Source organism: Schistosoma haematobium, chromosome 1 (assembly GCF_000699445.3).
Source record: "Schistosoma haematobium chromosome 1, whole genome shotgun sequence".
NCBI classification, from domain to species: Eukaryota; Metazoa; Platyhelminthes; class Trematoda; order Strigeidida; family Schistosomatidae; genus Schistosoma; species Schistosoma haematobium.
In genome coordinates this window covers 73,452,732-73,468,646 of record NC_067196.1, presented here as the reverse complement: position 1 = coordinate 73,468,646, position 15,915 = coordinate 73,452,732, and the positions used below count along the sequence as shown (strand labels likewise).

The following is a 15,915-nucleotide window of genomic DNA, read 5'->3' as shown; positions in this document are numbered from 1 at the left end:
TATATCTCTATTAACAATCTTAAAATCTTGTTCATACATTGTACATCATTCAAGTTCATAAGTTCTGAAAGGGGTTAGAATAAATTTGCCGAAACTTAGTTATCTTAATGACGCAAAACTTAGTTACGTTAGTGACAAAACTTAGTTACTCATGACCACAATAAACTAGAATTGGAATATAAAATAAACTGATAGTCTACCTATTGGGTTTTTTCTTTAATTCCCCCCTGACTTACTAAATACTATGTCCTCAATCGAAACTAAACAGTTAATTCTATTTGGGATTTTGAAAATGATAAAAATCTGTTGTTCGTTTGTTTAAACATTTAACATCAAGGTAATAGTATGTTTCCAAAATTTTGCTTTCACTGTATTTCTGATATTATGTAATTAAAGGTGACAGATAGAATGTACCATTTGATCCAAGTTTTGCATTAGATCGAACTCACCGGAAAATGACATCTGGAATCCTACATGATATTCACCACAGAATTCAAGTTCATGTTAGCCAATATCATTGTCAACGATTATACTATCGAATTATGCAAACATCAGTCATTGACTTTTTTTCAAATTCATTCTTAGCCTTTTTATTTTCTCAGAATTTAGAGTTTATCTTTCTTTTCTCTTATTTTCTTGTATACTGATTCTGAAAAGTATTAATCTGAACAGAAGAATATTATTTGACAAATCTTATGCTCTTCTATGTGTCTTTACATTTACGTATCTGGACAAGTATTTTTAATGTCATACATTGGTTTAAGCGTAAATAAATAAATAATTAGCATCAGAAGGGGTCCTTTTGTGGATGTTATAGCAAGTTCAATAGTTGAGATCATGAGTCAATTGAAGCTGGGTTCGAATCTCGCGAGGCGGGATCGTGGATGCTCATTGCTTAGAAGTCTCACAATACGACGAAACGGTCGTCCAGTGCTTACAGGTTTTCCATCGTGGTCTAGCTTTAATTGACTCATGATCTCAACTATTGGAAATAAATAATTATTTGACTAATAGTACATTCAAAGTCTGTTTATCATTTTTCCGCATAATACTCTTTTAACTGAGATTTTTAAAATCTTGTTGAGTCAAAAATACAATTGTTGTAACTCCAAAAATTCTATAATTAAACACTTATTGGTTTCCAATTGGGATATTATTTATTGATTGACCTTGACATTCCTTAAACAAACAAAAAGAAAGAGATGTTATTTTGGACAGTCTAACATTTGAAATTCCATAATCATCTAAATTCATTACTGAAACTCAGATAATCACATAAACGTATGCAAATATAATCATATTGGTTATATTAACATATGAGAGAGCGCGTACATACACATTACCAGACATATGTACTAACATCAAGCAAGCATTTCATTAAACATTGACAAGATAAAATGTTCATAATGCATGTACATAATAGTTATGGAAACTTGAAATTTCCACCGGTTAGGCAATGAGAATCAAAAGAAGAAATATTGAAAATAATGAGGATAGAATGTTAATTCACGTACTAATCAGTTTAAATATTTTTTTAAAAAAATACACATTCAAAAACTGCATAAATACATAGGACTATTTATTTGTCTACTATCTGTGATAGAATAGTAAAAAAATTTTCTGCTATCCAGTGAAAATAAGAAGAAAAAAATGCTATAAATTTACAAAGTTTCAAATAATACTCAATATAGTTAGTTGTATATGATTCTTAGTTTGTGGTCTATCAAAAGCCTTGCCAACCAATAGTTGAGCTTAATTGTGACTTAAAATTTTTATAAAATAACTCAGTAACCAAGTTTACATTAAAGTATCTGTCTTTGGACCACGCCTATTATTTAAAAGGGTTATTTATACTACTTAGCTAGTCCAGAACAGAGTAAACCAGTCATCGGGTCTACGTTTGTAAGTTTACAGTTAATTCAGTTGATTGGGTACGAGCATAAACTCTATTAGGTTAGCCTCATTATCTTCTTTAGATAGATTTATGGTGAACAGCAATATCACTTAGCACTAGACTATTCTTTAATGAAGTGATTTGTTAAGATGCTGCTGATTTGATGATAGTATTTTTCATTAAATGATATCACCTAGACAAAAATCAACTAATGAAACACGGAGACATATCTGGAATCCGCACATGCAGCTCTTATATGTAGATTAAGATAAGATTAGTCCAGTAATGTCGAAGCTGACCGTATACCGTTTGGGTTCTAAATAAACTGTTTAGAGCGGTCGACTTAATTCTGATACTTCAGAGCATAAAATTCGTTCTCGACTAAAGTAATCGATGTTTTATACTGCAGACGATAATCACACGTAAATGAAAAATCTAAAATTTAATCGAGCTTTTAATAGCTATTAAAATAGGTATCACTATGATGGATAGGATTCACAGATCAAAATGAATATCTTGAATTTCCATTCATCAAAAGAAACATGACCAGTCCAACAGCGGCGGAGGTAAGATTGTATGTTTCTAAATTGTTCAACACAATCTTCAAACGAAAAGGCAAGCAAATAAGCCAGCTAACGCAAAAAAGACAAGGTTTGAGTCCTAACATTTTATTCGGTTGTCATTTGTTACATATGTAAAAGTGAGGGAATTGTCGTTGAACACATTGGCTGCGTTCACCTCATACCTGCACCGATTTTCTACCATCTAAAAGGTAAATGAAATGAACACAAACATGGTGAGAAGGTTGAAGAGGAGTTGATTTAACAAACTGGCCGTAAGTAGAAGTATATAAATAAATATGGGTGAGTGAACACACTAGTTAGTCGGTCTAATGACTGACTGACTGACTGACCGACCGATTGACTAATTGATTGATTGATTCAATTATTTGACTGACTGACTGAATGAATGAATGAGCGATTGGTGAAGTGTTCCAAACGAGAGCGTTTGAAAGTGATGTGATGAACGACCAGCTGACACTTCCCAATGCACTCCTCACAACACACAGAGAATCGAAACGGTGACCTAACAGGAATAAGCACCAAATACATCTCCACATAAGACAACAAGCTGCACGAGTGATGGGATGGATTGGTGACAGTCAGTGAACACGCACACTCACTTATCCACTCACTCACTCACTCGATCACACACACACGACGCAGTGAGTCCGCCAATCAGTTATCAGACGTTTGATATGAGAGTGGAGAGTGATGGGTGTTTGTTGGCAGACTTACCTTGTGGTGGACGCTAGTATTTTCTCGGATGTGTTGGAGCGTGAGGACCTGAAAACAAGTGAAACAGTGGGTGTTGGTCAATCACAAATTCAGTAGATTATGTGGCACTTGCAGTGGAGTGGATGTTTGATTGTGTGACATGGAACAAATGTGTGATGGCATCCAACGGGTGAGTGTGAGAATTGATGGTGTTGTAAAGGTTAGTAAGAGAATGAGTGATTGATTGAGTATAAAAAATTGACTGTAGAGTGAGTGAATGTATCAGTGAATGTGTATATGTGCACGCGTGTGTGTGTGTGTACGTGTGTTCGGAGGAATGACTGGTGTGTCGTACTGGTCAAGATTATTGAAAGAAACGGAGATAAGGAATAGAAGTGGTTGGTGTAGTGTTGACTTACTACGAACACGTGGTGGTGATCTGGCTGGGTAGGCTGGTCTCTGTGCTCTCTTCGGTGGCTTCGGACGTGCGGTTGACTTGGTGGTGGCAGGCGAATCTGTGGAGTAAAATCAGAGTACATGTGCACTATTCACAGTCTAAACACGGAAACACACAATTCGAGTGATGCACACTGGAAAAACATTCCCACACAAAATTCAATGCACACCAATAGTGAATAGTGAATGGACTGACCTAGTTTCGCTGAAGCCGCTGCTGGTGCTGCAGGTGAATCCGATGCGGCTGGTGCAGCTGGTTGCTGATCAGGTGATTTGACTGGAGCTGAGGGTGCGCCATCTGCATTGGAAAACAGTAACGAAACAATGTGTTGTCGTTTTAAGTTAAGTTCAATTGCAGCAGTATGATTCAGTTCGCGTCTCCATCAGATGTGTGCAAATCGACGACTGACTTGATCGGTACCACTCACTACCTAACTGACTAACTGCCTAACTGACCGACTGCCTATCTGACTGACTTGGTTGTCAATAATGACAGGGAACGTGAGTATTGAGGCGAATGTTCTCATGAGGTGAGTGACAGAACGTTCATACGATTGTCAGCTACGAAATACACTGATGCTCGATGCTTCCACTCACATGGTTTGGATTGTGTGAGTTGGCTGTGATCGACTGCACTGGTGTCGGAACAACTTACAGAATAAGTAAGTAAGTAAGTAGGTAAGCAAGTGAATGAGTGAATGAATGGATGAATGAATCATCGGAGTGATGGATGGACGGATGGAGGGATAAATGGATGAATAGTCGAATGAATGAATGAATGAATGAATGAATGAATCAGTGAGTGAGTGAGTGAGTGAGTGAGTGAGTGAGTGAGTGAGTGAGTGAAAGTGGTCCGTGTCTGTTGGTGTGAAGCTCACCTCCATCACAGTGCACCACATCCAGATAGTTCACAACGAAGGCGAAAGTCAATACTGTCACCTGTGTGTGAGAGAGAAAGAGAGAGTTTTGGTTGGTTAGACGAATGAATGACTCACCAATGTTCTTTGCATTTGTACGTTCAGTGATTTCTGATGTTCCAGTGAGTTGTGGACTAGAATTTATACGTTTGTGAAGTTGTCTATTTGTCGGTCAACCAATTGAATCCTAGTCTTCAACAAATCGTTACCAACATTGTGATGTTTGATCGGTGGTAGAAAGTGTCATGTCACTTCGATTGAGTGAAACATTTAGTGAAATCAATTCACGGATTGAGTGACAGAACGCGAAGTTTGCTTGTTTGTCTTATTCGGTGTTTGGTGTGTAGGAATTTCGATGGTGTCAAGGTATGGGTTTTCAATCCAATTCATTCATTGTCACTTGCCGCGAAAGTAATTTTCCGTGTTTCCAGTATGTTTTATAGATGTCGTTTCAGAGGTATATTTTTTGATGGACATAATCTATTGTTGATGCGATACAATACACACCAACATTGTTGCCCACTGTTATTTCCTTGGTCCATCTGCACAATAACGTTCAGGTGAAAACTTGTCTCGATCTAGTTTGAGGCTTTGACATGATAAGCTAACTAGTTCAACTTTGAGGGTAGAGATGTGTGAGTCCGATTTGTGTCTAAACGGTTTTGTGGTCAGAAAGAGGGACATCATTGTATCACCTCATTGGTTGGCAAGTAGGAGAGAGAGAGAGAAAGCGAGCCGACTGGAACACCACTTGATTCATTCCTGACTGAAATTTACTCTAAAACACATGTGTGAATGGGTGACCATAACGCATAATGAAATGGAATATTAGAATTTCGTCGAAACTATGCATGACATCAGAAAATTAAGTAGAAAATGTTACCTTTAAATTACAATAATTTATAATGCAAAAGACTATGGGAGTAAATAGTATATCAAACAATAGCTTTTAAGTTATGGAATAGAGAGATAAAATCAAATGTTACTATTATACGGTTTTCGGATTAAGTGAAACATTGTTCGTCATTTTTTTTGTATTTCTCTATTCACATCACTCACAAGTTACATTTACACTACCTGAAGAATCTTTGAGCACTGTGTTTTGAATGGTGTTCTTACAAACTGAAACGTGTTTTCGTGACAGCTTTGCACGAGTCATTGGTGGTATGTGTTTATCATTGTGAATGAATATGATTATGTTTAGGATACCACGTATCTGAACCTGCTGTATATCTCTGGTATACACTTTTTTGAATAAGAGCAAACAGAATTCAGCGACGAAAATTTTCTGTTTTTTGTCTTTAGACTTATAAAATTTCCGATCTTGTCATCATCTTGAATTATCAGTGGATCGTCGTATGTAACATCACTCTCCGCATTCACATGACTTAGTGATCAGCCTTATACACATCCGTTTGATAGATAAATGCGCTCGTCGATAGATGATGACTTTCTTACCAGACTAAAAGTGCCATATCCATTAAGTGTGATGAGATAAACATGTAACTTATCTTCATTTCATGTTGCTTCCAATCAGTAAAGCTTCCTACATAAATCCCCATTTCATTTACATTATATACATTATGTTTTAGCATGTTCATGATAGTCTCTTCCCTTTTTCACTTACCTGTGCATCAGTGGCTATCAGAGTACATATTACATTTAGAAATATCTACATCATCAATTGTAAGTAACATTAACATTTATTCTAGCTCCATATTAACAATGGCTCAACAACTGTCGAGCATTTATGTTGTGTGATTCTCATGGAGGCCCAATGAAAAGTGGGCGTATCATCTTTGGTCTCGAAGGTTTCATCAGCAAAATATTTATGTAGTGGGTATGAAGTTTCACTTAACGACATTATAGCTGGAGTGGACCTGATGTAGATCAACTTGCACTATCGGATGCCATTGTATTGCATGATATTTCTCACAGCCAACAGGTAAGGCGAAAAATATTGAGAAATCTTAGACTTGTTTTCACAGCATATCTATGCATCCAGAGGTGAACCACCGTTGACACAGTCCATTATCAATCATCGAGATTCAAAAAAGCCGGACGGCATGATGAATCCATTCAAACTGTTCTATCCTTCACATTTTTCCTAACATTTTGAATTTTTATGTGATAATATTAGCAGTAACGATAGTAATAATGTTAATGATAATAATAACAATTAGGTTAACAAACGTGCGTCAAAACAGTAATACAATGTGCCCATCAAAAATATATTTATGAACCAACATGTAGGCAACACGATAGAAACACGGAAAATAGCTTTTGTAACAGATGGTGAGATTTTTATGGTATTTATAACAATGGATGATTCGTTTGTACTTTATTTCGCTACCACTTCTAATTCTAATAATAATACATTCTGTTGTGCTCATCGATTTCTATCCAGCCCAAACTGCAGTATTCTGTTAGTTTTTAGTTAGCACGTCTTTAGGATTATTTCTAATGGTCAAATTGGTGTCGTGGTTGCCCCAGTTCTTGGACAGTCGCCATTATTTTAATTGGTTCTGTCTTTGAAGATTACATGGAGAGATTTGGGATCTGGTGCACGAGTAAAGAAGACATTAAAGATCGTAAGTTCTCAGCTTATTTCCTGAAATTCACCGAAGAAGATCCTTATAACCCGTTAAGGAATCTAGCTTTTCCAGACAAAATAATTTCATTGTCACATGAATTTCTCAAGTAATTACTTCTTAGTCATGTGAAGCATGTTGGCCTTGAACGAAGAGAGAGATCAAGATTTCGGAAAATGATGTGACTGAATGATCAGAAAGTTAATGACTTTATACTTGAACTATAGAAACAGACTGTGAATTAAAACTTTGGAGACCATTTGGAAGTTCAACTTCGTGATCGGTTGGTCACTGGAATGATATTGCGAATTTGAAAAGAGAATCCATTCAAAAATCTGAAAGTTCGTTACAGGTAATTTAAACAGGATGTATTAACTACAACGCAGTGAATGTGTTTGATTTCCAGTCAGGGAAGATTTCTGATACTATTCTTAGTCGTCGTGATAAATTACATTCTCGAGGTTTCTCAAGCTCGCGTTTAGTTGGTTATGGTTTCGATTCTCATGAAAATATGAGAAACGATCCAACAAAGAATTGCAAAGCAGTTTAGAAAGATGAGGACATATTTGGTAAATGTTTATCTTGTGGTAGTTTTCATTAAAATAATTCATCTTTTGTCATGCTAAATGCTTTAAGTGTGGTAAATCGGAAACATTAAGCCAGTGTGTAGAACGACTGTTCATTTCGCCACTAGTGAGCTTTCTAGTTCGGATCCTATTGGTTTGGTTGTTTCTAATGATCATAGATTATCATTATAAACGATTTCGAAAGGTACTTTTTACATTCAGACGCCGAAATATACTTCGTTTGGTTCATTCTATGATTTTATTGTTGGAATAGTCAATAGAGTTCATTGTTTCATTTGAAAAACCTAAAGTCTTTAGATTCTAATGTTGCAGTACAACCCATTAAAGTTTCAGTATTGAACGCAAACCCCCCATACAAGTATGCTGCGAATTCCTAACTAAATATGGATTATTCATACATGCCTTGTTAGTTTTAAGTGAGTGAAAAATGACCATTAATACTAAGTTTGGAAAATCTGAAATAGCCCAACGCGGAGTTGTATTTATATGCTTTCAAAGAAGATAGTAATGCTATACTTAGAGGTTTGATAGCTGCAGTGCAGAGACGAGAGCTCAGTCTATAGAACTACAACTACAGGGTGATCCAGTCTTTCATAAAGGACGAATAACTCGCTATGGTCTTCGAGAAGCAGTAGTTAAGACATTAAATGCTTTGTCTGCGAAAATTAAAATTGAACCGATTCAGTCTTCAGCATGGGATACTCTTATTGTTACACGCTTGAAGTCTGCTGGCAAGACCCCTAGAATATACTTTGATTATAGATTAACGCTGAACTCAAGTTAGTTTAAGTAAACATGAACCATGGTGGAAGTTAAATATATTTTTTAATCGGCTTCATTGCTCTGAAGTATTCTTCAAAGCTGATTTAAAAGATGCTTATCCTCAAATTTCCTTAGATAAATCTTCTATTTTGCCAGAGATTAGCACTTCTTTTGGTCCATTAAAATACAATCTCCTTCTGGTTTCAATACTTCTCCAGCCATATCTCAAGAAGTAATGAGTAATGTAGTCAGTGGTCTTAAAATTGCCAAGGTTGGTCGAGATGATCTTATTCTTATTATTCATGGTTCTTATAAAGTATCTCATGGTCAAAGACTTGTTGCTTTGCTGCGTCGTTTAATTGAGAAGAATGTTACTCTGAACCAAAATAAGAGTTCATTTTGTGTATCAAGTTTTGAATGTCTTGGATACCTAGTCGATGGTAACGGTTTTAAGCCGGATATGAAGCGACTAGCTCCGCTGACAAATGAACCATCTGTGGAACATCTTACAGAACTATGTTCACTAGTGGGTTCTCCTCAACATTGTTCTCGTTTTATTTCTGGTTTTTGTTGCTGTGCTAATTGTTTGCTTCAAATCTTGACATCCAGTTCATTTAAATGTGGTGAGGAACAAAAGTCATGCCCACGATGTCTACTAACGTCTCTTCAAAGTGATGGTGTTATTCAAACACGCTCCCCTAGCGTAAATTCTGTACTTATTACTGATGCATCATCTGTAGGTTATGGTGTAGTTTAGGAGCAGAAAGGGAGACCAGTAATCTGGGTTTCATGCAAATATTCCGACAGACATACCGAAACAACTCAATTTGTGAACCTAACATTCATATATATTTACTTGTAAAGGGATTCACTGTTGTTACGGTTCATGAAGCTTTAAGATTCATTTATTATCCTGAAGCGTCCTTAACACGCTTCTCACCTGCCATACTTAATGATGGAGTTTTGTGGTGGCTAACACTATGTCAAGCCCATATGGGTTGCTCTAGCTTCCAGACGGACCAATTTATTCATTCTTCTTGGGTCACATTTTAACTTTGTCAATTATGGCATATTAACTTTAACTGTTTTTATATGAGCGTGTTTCTTAACCCTCTACCCTACCCCTCACATATCTGTGACCTATTTTTGTCTGACTATAAATATCGAGTCATGATTGGTTTAAACGAGTTGACTCACATACCTTCTCCGATTCGTCTCGTTCCTCTGAACGTCTGGACCAACGACTGTATGAAATATGCGTCTTCAAACTCCATTCTCATATTTGACTTATTTAATTCCGTTATTCATAAACGTGATTTAAATCGACAATTATATCCGAGGGTAGCCGGGATGTATATTTCGATAACGACCAGATAGAGCGCCACCAAAGTTTTTCTCTGAGTGATTATGAACATACTATTCGGCACAGAATTCCCCAACAAAGTCAAACTTTTGATTACATATCTCGATTGTTATCACAATATAAACCTTTTGATACTGCAGTCTAATTATTAGTCCAACCTCTACCAGTGAACCGTCCAGATCTCATTAGAGAAAGTCATCGATGCTTTTGATGTATACTCAGTGCTATGCGAAAAGGTTGGAATTCTAACCAGAAACTCACGTTTCCGATCTACTGCGCCAAGTAGGATGAATAATCCACTACCCTTAATGGTGTTATTATTCCCGATTTATTGCATAAACCTGTCCTTGAAGATCTTCATAGTGGATATTTGGGTGTTGAGAACATGAAATCTTTGACAAGGCTCATATGTTGGTGGCCGGAGACAAATGTAAAGTAAACGTTTACGAAAGACATCATAAGTTTGAAAATAATCCATCAAAGTGGACTTCATGGTCGGTATCGTATGAGGCCTGAAAAACAACTCATCCAGACATTAACGGTCTACTTCTCAGTAAATACCTGTGGTGTTTAAATGAACTAATGATGCCTTTGTACTTGTTGAATGCTTGATTTCGAATTCCAACTACAGTACATTAGTTTGTGGTTATTAAGTACTTCTTGATTCGATTACGTCATTTCTGGGATTCTTAGTTCATACTATAATTCAAATATTTATGAATACTACACTATACCACTCAGAATAGAAATTACGCTATGGATAATTCAGATTGTCAACGCTCCATACACACCAAACACTGAACAAGACAAACAAGCAAACTTCGCGTTCTGTCACTCAATCCGTGAATTGATTTCACTAAATGTTTCACTCAATCGAAGTGACATGACACTTTCTACCACCGATCAAACATCACAATGTTGGTAACGATTTGTTGAAGACTAGGATTCAATTGGTTGACCGACAAATAGACAACTTCACAAACGTATAAATTCTAGTCCACAACTCACTGGAACATCAGAAATCACTGAACGTACAAATGCAAAGAACATTGGTGAGTCATTCATTCGTCTAACCAACCAAAACTCTCTCTTTCTCTCTCACACACAGGTGACAGTATTGACTTTCGCCTTCGTTGTGAACTATCTGGATGTGGTGCACTGTGATGGAGGTGAGCTTCACACCAACAGACACGGACCACTTTCACTCACTCACTCACTCACTCACTCACTGATTCATTCATTCATTCATTCATTCATTCATTCGACTATTCATCCATTTATCCCTCCATCCGTCCATCCATCACTCCGATGATTCATTCATCCATTCATTCACTCATTCACTTGCTTACCTACTTACTTACTTACTTATTCTGTAAGTTGTTCCGACACCAGTGCAGTCGATCACAGCCAACTCACACAATCCAAACCATGTGAGTGGAAGCATCGAGCATCAGTGTATTTCGTAGCTGACAATCGTATGAACGTTCTGTCACTCACCTCATGAGAACATTCGCCTCAATACTCACGTTCCCTGTCATTATTGACAACCAAGTCAGTCAGATAGGCAGTCGGTCAGTTAGGCAGTTAGTCAGTTAGGTAGTGAGTGGTACCGATCAAGTCAGTCGTCGATTTGCACACATCTGATGGAGACGCGAACTGAATCATACTGCTGCAATTGAACTTAACTTAAAACGACAACACATTGTTTCGTTACTGTTTTCCAATGCAGATGGCGCACCCTCAGCTCCAGTCAAATCACCTGATCAGCAACCAGCTGCACCAGCCGCATCGGATTCACCTGCAGCACCAGCAGCGGCTTCAGCGAAACCAGGTCAGTCCATTCACTATTCACTATTGGTGTGCATTGAATTTTGTGTGGGAATGTTTTTCCAGTGTGCATCACTCGAATTGTGTGTTTCCGTGTTTAGACTGTGAATAGTGCACATGTACTCTGATTTTACTCCACAGATTCGCCTGCCACCACCAAGTCAACCGCACGTCCGAAGCCACCGAAGAGAGCACAGAGACCAGCCTACCCAGCCAGATCACCACCACGTGTTCGTAGTAAGTCAACACTACACCAACCACTTCTATTCCTTATCTCCGTTTCTTTCAATAATCTTGACCAGTACGACACACCAGTCATTCCTCCGAACACACGTACACACACACACACGCGTGCACATACACACATTCACTGATACATTCACTCACTCTACAGTCAATTTTTTATACTCAATCAATCACTCATTCTCTTACTAACCTTTACAACACCATCAATTCTCACACTCACCCGTTGGATGCCATCACACATTTGTTCCATGTCACACAATCAAACATCCACTCCACTGCAAGTGCCACATAATCTACTGAATTTGTGATTGACCAACACCCACTGTTTCACTTGTTTTCAGGTCCTCACGCTCCAACACATCCGAGAAAATACTAGCGTCCACCACAAGGTAAGTCTGCCAACAAACACCCATCACTCTCCACTCTCATATCAAACGTCTGATAACTGATTGGCGGACTCACTGCGTCGTGTGTGTGTGATCGAGTGAGTGAGTGAGTGGATAAGTGAGTGTGCGTGTTCACTGACTGTCACCAATCCATCCCATCACTCGTGCAGCTTGTTGTCTTATGTGGAGATGTATTTGGTGCTTATTCCTGTTAGGTCACCGTTTCGATTCTCTGTGTGTTGTGAGGAGTGCATTGGGAAGTGTCAGCTGGTCGTTCATCACATCACTTTCAAACGCTCTCGTTTGGAACACTTCACCAATCGCTCATTCATTCATTCATTCAGTCAGTCAAATAATTGAATCAATCAATCAATTAGTCAATCGGTCGGTCAGTCAGTCAGTCAGTCATTAGACCGACTAACTAGTGTGTTCACTCACCCATATTTATTTATATACTTCTACTTACGGCCAGTTTGTTAAATCAACTCCTCTTCAACCTTCTCACCATGTTTGTGTTCATTTCATTTACCTTTTAGATGGTAGAAAATCGGTGCAGGTATGAGGTGAACGCAGCCAATGTGTTCAACGACAATTCCCTCACTTTTACATATGTAACAAATGACAACCGAATAAAATGTTAGGACTCAAACCTTGTCTTTTTTGCGTTAGCTGGCTTATTTGCTTGCCTTTTCGTCTGATTTATCGGTGGTGCATGTCCTTTTCTTTCTGTTAAACCGTGTTTTTATCAGTGCATTTTTGTAACTGATTAGACAAAAGCTGTTAAATTTCAGAGAATCACCATACTGTATGTACCCCTTCGATAAATTGGACGTTCAACTGTACCATCTTCGCTCCGTTGAATGGCAATGTCGAGATGATTGACTTATCATCTTTTTCACGTCTCATAGTAAACTTGATATTCTTTCTATTTCACCGTTCTGTTTACTATTTTTATCGTGCTCTTTCAAACTTCATATGTCCTAATGGATCCTCAGTAGCTACAGCTTTTTGCTGGTGTTCATGGAATCTATCATTATTATCATATAGTGAATACCAATATCCTACCTTCTCTCTTTAAAATCTACATCTTTCTTCTTTCAAAAGCAATTTTCTTAAATAAATTATATCTCCGTCAGATGTTTGCAAAACCTTATGTTCATTAACTATTCGTTAGTGTGCACCACACTATCATATGACATCAGTGACATAATAATTTCCAGTACATAAAATCCTGTTTTGAGTAGAATAAGAGTCCGATAACTGATGTATTCAGAACCATAATAAACACGTCAATTTTATGTACACGTGTGAAAATGCTATTTGGTAGACCGTCTACTAGAAAATGTTCGTCGACAAAAATAATGCTCCTCTCTCGAAATGCTTCTTTACACTAAAACACCCGAAACTAAATCAATTTCGAATTGAATTCCTGTCTAATGTGTCCTTTAAACTAGTCCAGTCAGTATTCAGTCATGAAAAGTGTTAAGTGTTATATTCCATCTCCTAAATCTTGATCAATCTTTACTTTCATTCAAAGTTGATTTTTCTTGAATCATTCTTTCTTCCTTTTCCTTCAATGAAACTATTATTTCTAGTTGAACTTCGACAATTTAGAATATAAAGTTGCTATCAGGAAATAATTGAATGATTTATTCTGATCGGTTCAACGACAGAAGTTATCCATTCCGATTTAATTCAATGTGAAATGGATTGGTTTATCCCATTGTTGATATCTTGAATGAAACCTGACCAATCCTGGTCTGGCATATATGCATCTCATGCGAATTGTTGGGAAATAGCTATTCCAATATTGCCCACTTTATATTATTTTTCTGATTTCTACATGAACACCGAAAAATATAGATCTCAATATTCTATCAATATTGATTTTGAATGCTGTAATAAAAAGGTGAATAACTGGTCCATTTTACACTTAGCGTAAAGTAATGAACAGCTGTTGAAAATTCTGTAAAAATAATTTTCTACACGACACATGACGTAGAAAGAGAGAGTATGGAATAGAAAGAAAGCAGTATTTTTGTTCGCAAGAAAATCTATTTATTCAATATGCATACATATAGATAAACATGAAATGAATTTAATAATAATCTTTTGTTAGTTTTATGATAATATGTGCGAATAAATTCGATCCACGAAATGATGATGATGAACGACTGGAATTTCTCAACGATTTGTAATTCTTTTTAAACCGCACTTATTAGTCAACCTCGTCACATCCGTTAATTCAGTGGTGCTATCTGTGTATACAGTTTGATGTGTTTGTCATTGCACTATTCGGTTAGAGACTAGCTTCTTGTAAAACTACTATGTTTATATGTAATGAACCAATTGACTCCTATATTCGATCACTAGTACAAGCGGACAAATCTTATATACATGAATGTTTTCCGACTGGTCATCCTATGTATATAATAATGTATTCCAATATATCTTTTTTACTATCAAAATATAAATTGCGTAGTTTGTTTTTAATTGTTCAATCTATCTATAATCAATTAACGGTTTGAACGATTTCTTCGTATCCTTTTAACTGTGGTTATAATTCATTAAATTTAACAGGAAGAATTCGTACCGATATTCTTACAAAACTTTAATGTTAAGTGATTGAACGCGACAGACAGTAAACGTTTCATGCTATTTAATACTCGTAAGGTTCACCTGAAACTCTCAGCAAACGGATGCCCTCCGTAGGACTCAATTCTATCCGGTTATATAATGCCAAAGTACAGTACAAACAATGTTTAATTATTTACACAATTGTGATTACACTCGGTTAATAGAATTTTATCAGTCCCAGACCCTAAACAAGCACCATATTGATTACTGTTGCCTAATGATCCAGTAGGCAGCTTAGAAACATTTTATTTCCATATTGTATAAAAATTTTCTATTCAGTTAGTGTTCGGAACTTTGGTGAAATCTTGAAGAGAACATAACTTATGAACGACCTTTGAGTGACACTAAAAGTGGCCTTGAGAAACTTCTACTATTTAGGATTAGAAGTCGAAACTTAGGCTTAATAATTACAGTCAAGGTTTTATTCATGAACTGACATTAGCTGTAATACTAAAATTCTAAACAACCGTATGGATGAATAAATTCACTTGGTATTGTTTACTTGAATCTTCCCATTGATGTTTAGAACCTCAATTGACCATTCTCTTATTGGCATATGTGCATACTGTGCGTATTGCCTTACTTCACAAGTATTATAAGCAAAGATGGATAGTTCTATCAGGACTCAGTGGCTAAGTAGATAATGCAATGGCGTTTGAAGCGAACGGTACTGGGTTCGCGTCCAGGAGTGAACATCAACTCGGATGCAGGCACATCCAGCTGACAGGTTCCAAATAGGACGAAACGCGCGTTCTGGATTACACTGCTAGTCACTATACATTTTTGCGTATGGATGAATGGTTTTCGCTGAAAAACCAGGCAGTCGCTACCTTAAACCAGATTGGTTAGCTCATAAATGAAATTCCCATCGGTCTCTTTTCACAATGTAAATTAACTACTTACTTGCACCTTTTACCCCTCTTGGAGGAGTATAGGCAACTCACAGCATTTTCCATCCAACTCTCTCTTCCC

The 15,915-nt window shown here is 37.0% G+C and overlaps 2 protein-coding genes across 2 annotated transcripts; one reads left to right on the top strand and one right to left on the bottom strand.

Moving 5' to 3' along the window:
* Positions 1 to 2,477: 2,477 nt before the first annotated feature.
* MS3_00000917 (uncharacterized protein) lies at positions 2,478 to 6,523 on the bottom strand. Its single transcript, XM_051208487.1, has 6 exons — positions 4,623 to 6,523; positions 4,506 to 4,566; positions 3,824 to 3,925; positions 3,591 to 3,686; positions 3,193 to 3,240; positions 2,478 to 2,659 (listed from the first exon to the last, which is right to left on the bottom strand). The coding sequence occupies exons 1-5, from the start codon at positions 4,635 to 4,637 to the stop codon at positions 3,206 to 3,208; spliced, it is 309 nt and encodes a 102-aa protein (XP_051075106.1). The 5' UTR covers positions 4,638 to 6,523; the 3' UTR covers positions 2,478 to 2,659; positions 3,193 to 3,205.
* Positions 6,524 to 7,444: 921 nt separating this feature from the next.
* MS3_00000916 (uncharacterized protein) lies at positions 7,445 to 14,283 on the top strand. The gene is made up of 5 exons (XM_051208486.1): positions 7,445 to 11,016; positions 11,577 to 11,678; positions 11,816 to 11,911; positions 12,262 to 12,309; positions 12,843 to 14,283. The coding sequence occupies exon 1, from the start codon at positions 8,720 to 8,722 to the stop codon at positions 9,239 to 9,241; it is 522 nt and encodes a 173-aa protein (XP_051075105.1). The 5' UTR covers positions 7,445 to 8,719; the 3' UTR covers positions 9,242 to 11,016; positions 11,577 to 11,678; positions 11,816 to 11,911; positions 12,262 to 12,309; positions 12,843 to 14,283.
* The last annotated feature ends 1,632 nt before the right edge of the window (positions 14,284 to 15,915 follow it).

Coding starts and splice junctions, on each gene's coding strand:
- MS3_00000917 (XM_051208487.1), bottom strand. Junction 3,926..4,505: donor TGTGGTGCACTGTGATGGAG/GTGAGCTTCACA, acceptor TTTCCAATGCAG/ATGGCGCACCCTCAGCTCCA. Junction 3,687..3,823: donor AGCGGCTTCAGCGAAACTAG/GTCAGTCCATTC, acceptor TTTACTCCACAG/ATTCGCCTGCCACCACCAAG.
- MS3_00000916 (XM_051208486.1), top strand. CDS start 8,720: ATGAGTAATGTAGTCAGTGGTCTTAAAATTGCCAAGGTTGGTCGAGAT.